The 2002-nt window shown below is 41.8% G+C and overlaps 1 protein-coding gene across 1 annotated transcript; it reads right to left on the bottom strand.

Moving 5' to 3' along the window:
* LOC130174925 (probable G-protein coupled receptor 139) lies at nt 1-1131 on the bottom strand. Its single transcript, XM_056385175.1, has 2 exons — nt 1053-1131; nt 1-896 (listed from the first exon to the last, which is right to left on the bottom strand). Exons 1-2 carry the CDS (start codon nt 1129-1131, stop codon nt 1-3), a joined length of 975 nt encoding a protein of 324 aa, XP_056241150.1.
* Nucleotides 1132-2002: the final 871 nt, after the last annotated feature.

Genomic DNA, 2002 nt, shown 5'->3' with positions numbered 1-2002 from the left:
CTATAGCTTTGCTTTCCAGTAGAAAGACACTTGTCTGACACAGGCTAAGAACTCTTGGCGAAACTTAGATTGAGTGCAGACATACAGGTACATGTTGACAGCCGCGTTGCTCAGGCTCAGCATGGTGCCAGTGTCTGCTGCTATATTTATCTGATGGTAGTAATCATTACGATCAAAAGTGTACATGTGAGTCGTGCGGAGGATGATCTGAGTTATAGCACGGGTGACAGACAGCAGCATGAAACTCATGGACACAGTCACTAGAAGCACCACAGATTTTCTCTTCCTGGAGCGCAGCAGGGGCATGACTTTGTTGACCCTGGAGGTCAAATCCGCAGTGATATGAACCCGATTGCTGAGAGAGATGAGGCGCAGAGTCAGGCCATTAAGTGTGAGGATGACGAGGAAGGGGATTATGTAGGCTTGCAGTGTTTGAAACCAAACCAAGGTGTGAATGAACTGAAACGGGGCCTCTGTCTTGTAAATACACCTGGTCTGGTTGTTCACATAGACTGAGGCGTTAGACCAGTAGTAAGGAATGGCACAAAGATGACTGAAGAGGAAGACTGCTGTAATTGTCCATGCTGCACATCTCGGTGTGCAGATTTTAGTTTTCATTTTCCACGTGTGGATGGCGATAAAGCGTTCAACTGTAAACATGACCACCAGCCACGTTGAGGCGTTGTAAGCCCCGTAGTTAAAAATGTCCCTCAGGCTGCACCACGGATCATAACTCCAAAACGGCTCCTGCTGGTGGTACTTGACAGAAAGCTCAAGAATCACAATGAAGATCAGAACAAGGTTGTCAGCCACAGACATGGCCATCAGATAGAAAGTGCTGGACCTGGAGAGCATGCAGCTCCTCCTCCATATGATCAGAAAGGTGATGGTGTTGGCTGAGGAAAGGATTTGTGTCAGTTGAGGCATCTGATGTCTCACATCCAATATTTTCACAATTAATCCATTAAATGAACATTTCTAAATGACATAAGATAGTTTTTGGTGTGAAATCAACAAGCTCTAACTGTGACGCTGAGTTTTGATGTACTTACAGGGGATGCCCACCACTGCTAAGGCAGGGTAGAAAACTTCTTGTAATGTCACCATCCAGTGTTTCTTCTGAGGGCTCATATCCTCTCACACCACAGACGGTGCCACTGCACGATCATCGAAGCCTCTAAGATCAATATGCACCTACAACATGGTCACTCCCACTTCACTGCAACATACAAACCATGGTAGTGTGTCAACAGCATGGAGGTTGATAATGAGAGGGGATGTGTGACATTGTAACAACAAGAAAAGAAAAGAAATTAGGTTTTTGGTGATGTCTATATAGCTCATTTAAATGAAACGGTAGGAAACTTTAACCTGCAGTAATTGATTTTTTTGTCCACTTGGACTTGAGTTTATTGTTTTTGTTTTGTTTTTTTACATGAGACAGTGCACACTATTCACTTATCAATCATACCATTGTACATGTGCCTTGGTTAGCGCAGCAGAATATGGAATATATCAAAATATTGTTTTTGCCACGTCAGATTATGTGGGAAATGGCAGGTTGCTGTCAGTGTTGCACAAGACACTGGTTTTATAACGTCAGTTTAACGACTGACTGTTGTTAGTGAGAGAAATACAGATGTGGTAACACACAACAAACCAACCAGATCACACATTCAACGTTACTGTGGCAAGTATATAAAACAAAATAAACAAAGATGCTGCTATCTAATAAATTCCCACAGTTTTCTAATCAGCTGACTTGGGTTAACAGCTCATTTGCAGCCATAGTACCAACATAACTAAAATGCGAAAATCTTTTTGTTTGTAATAAAGTTACAATAAACACAAGAGAGAGAAAAAATGTAATGTAACTGTGACACACTTTGTCCTAGCAATATTAACTAACTAACAATACTATCAGACAAAACACTAGGAACAAGTTGATACCATTACCAGGAAGTTAAAAGTTAATACCACCATAAATTTGCTGAGCTTAGAG

The sequence above is a fragment of the Seriola aureovittata genome, chromosome 9, assembly GCF_021018895.1.
Source record: "Seriola aureovittata isolate HTS-2021-v1 ecotype China chromosome 9, ASM2101889v1, whole genome shotgun sequence".
In the NCBI taxonomy this organism is placed as follows: domain Eukaryota; kingdom Metazoa; phylum Chordata; class Actinopteri; order Carangiformes; family Carangidae; genus Seriola; species Seriola aureovittata.
This window is presented reverse-complemented; position numbering and strand designations above follow the sequence as displayed.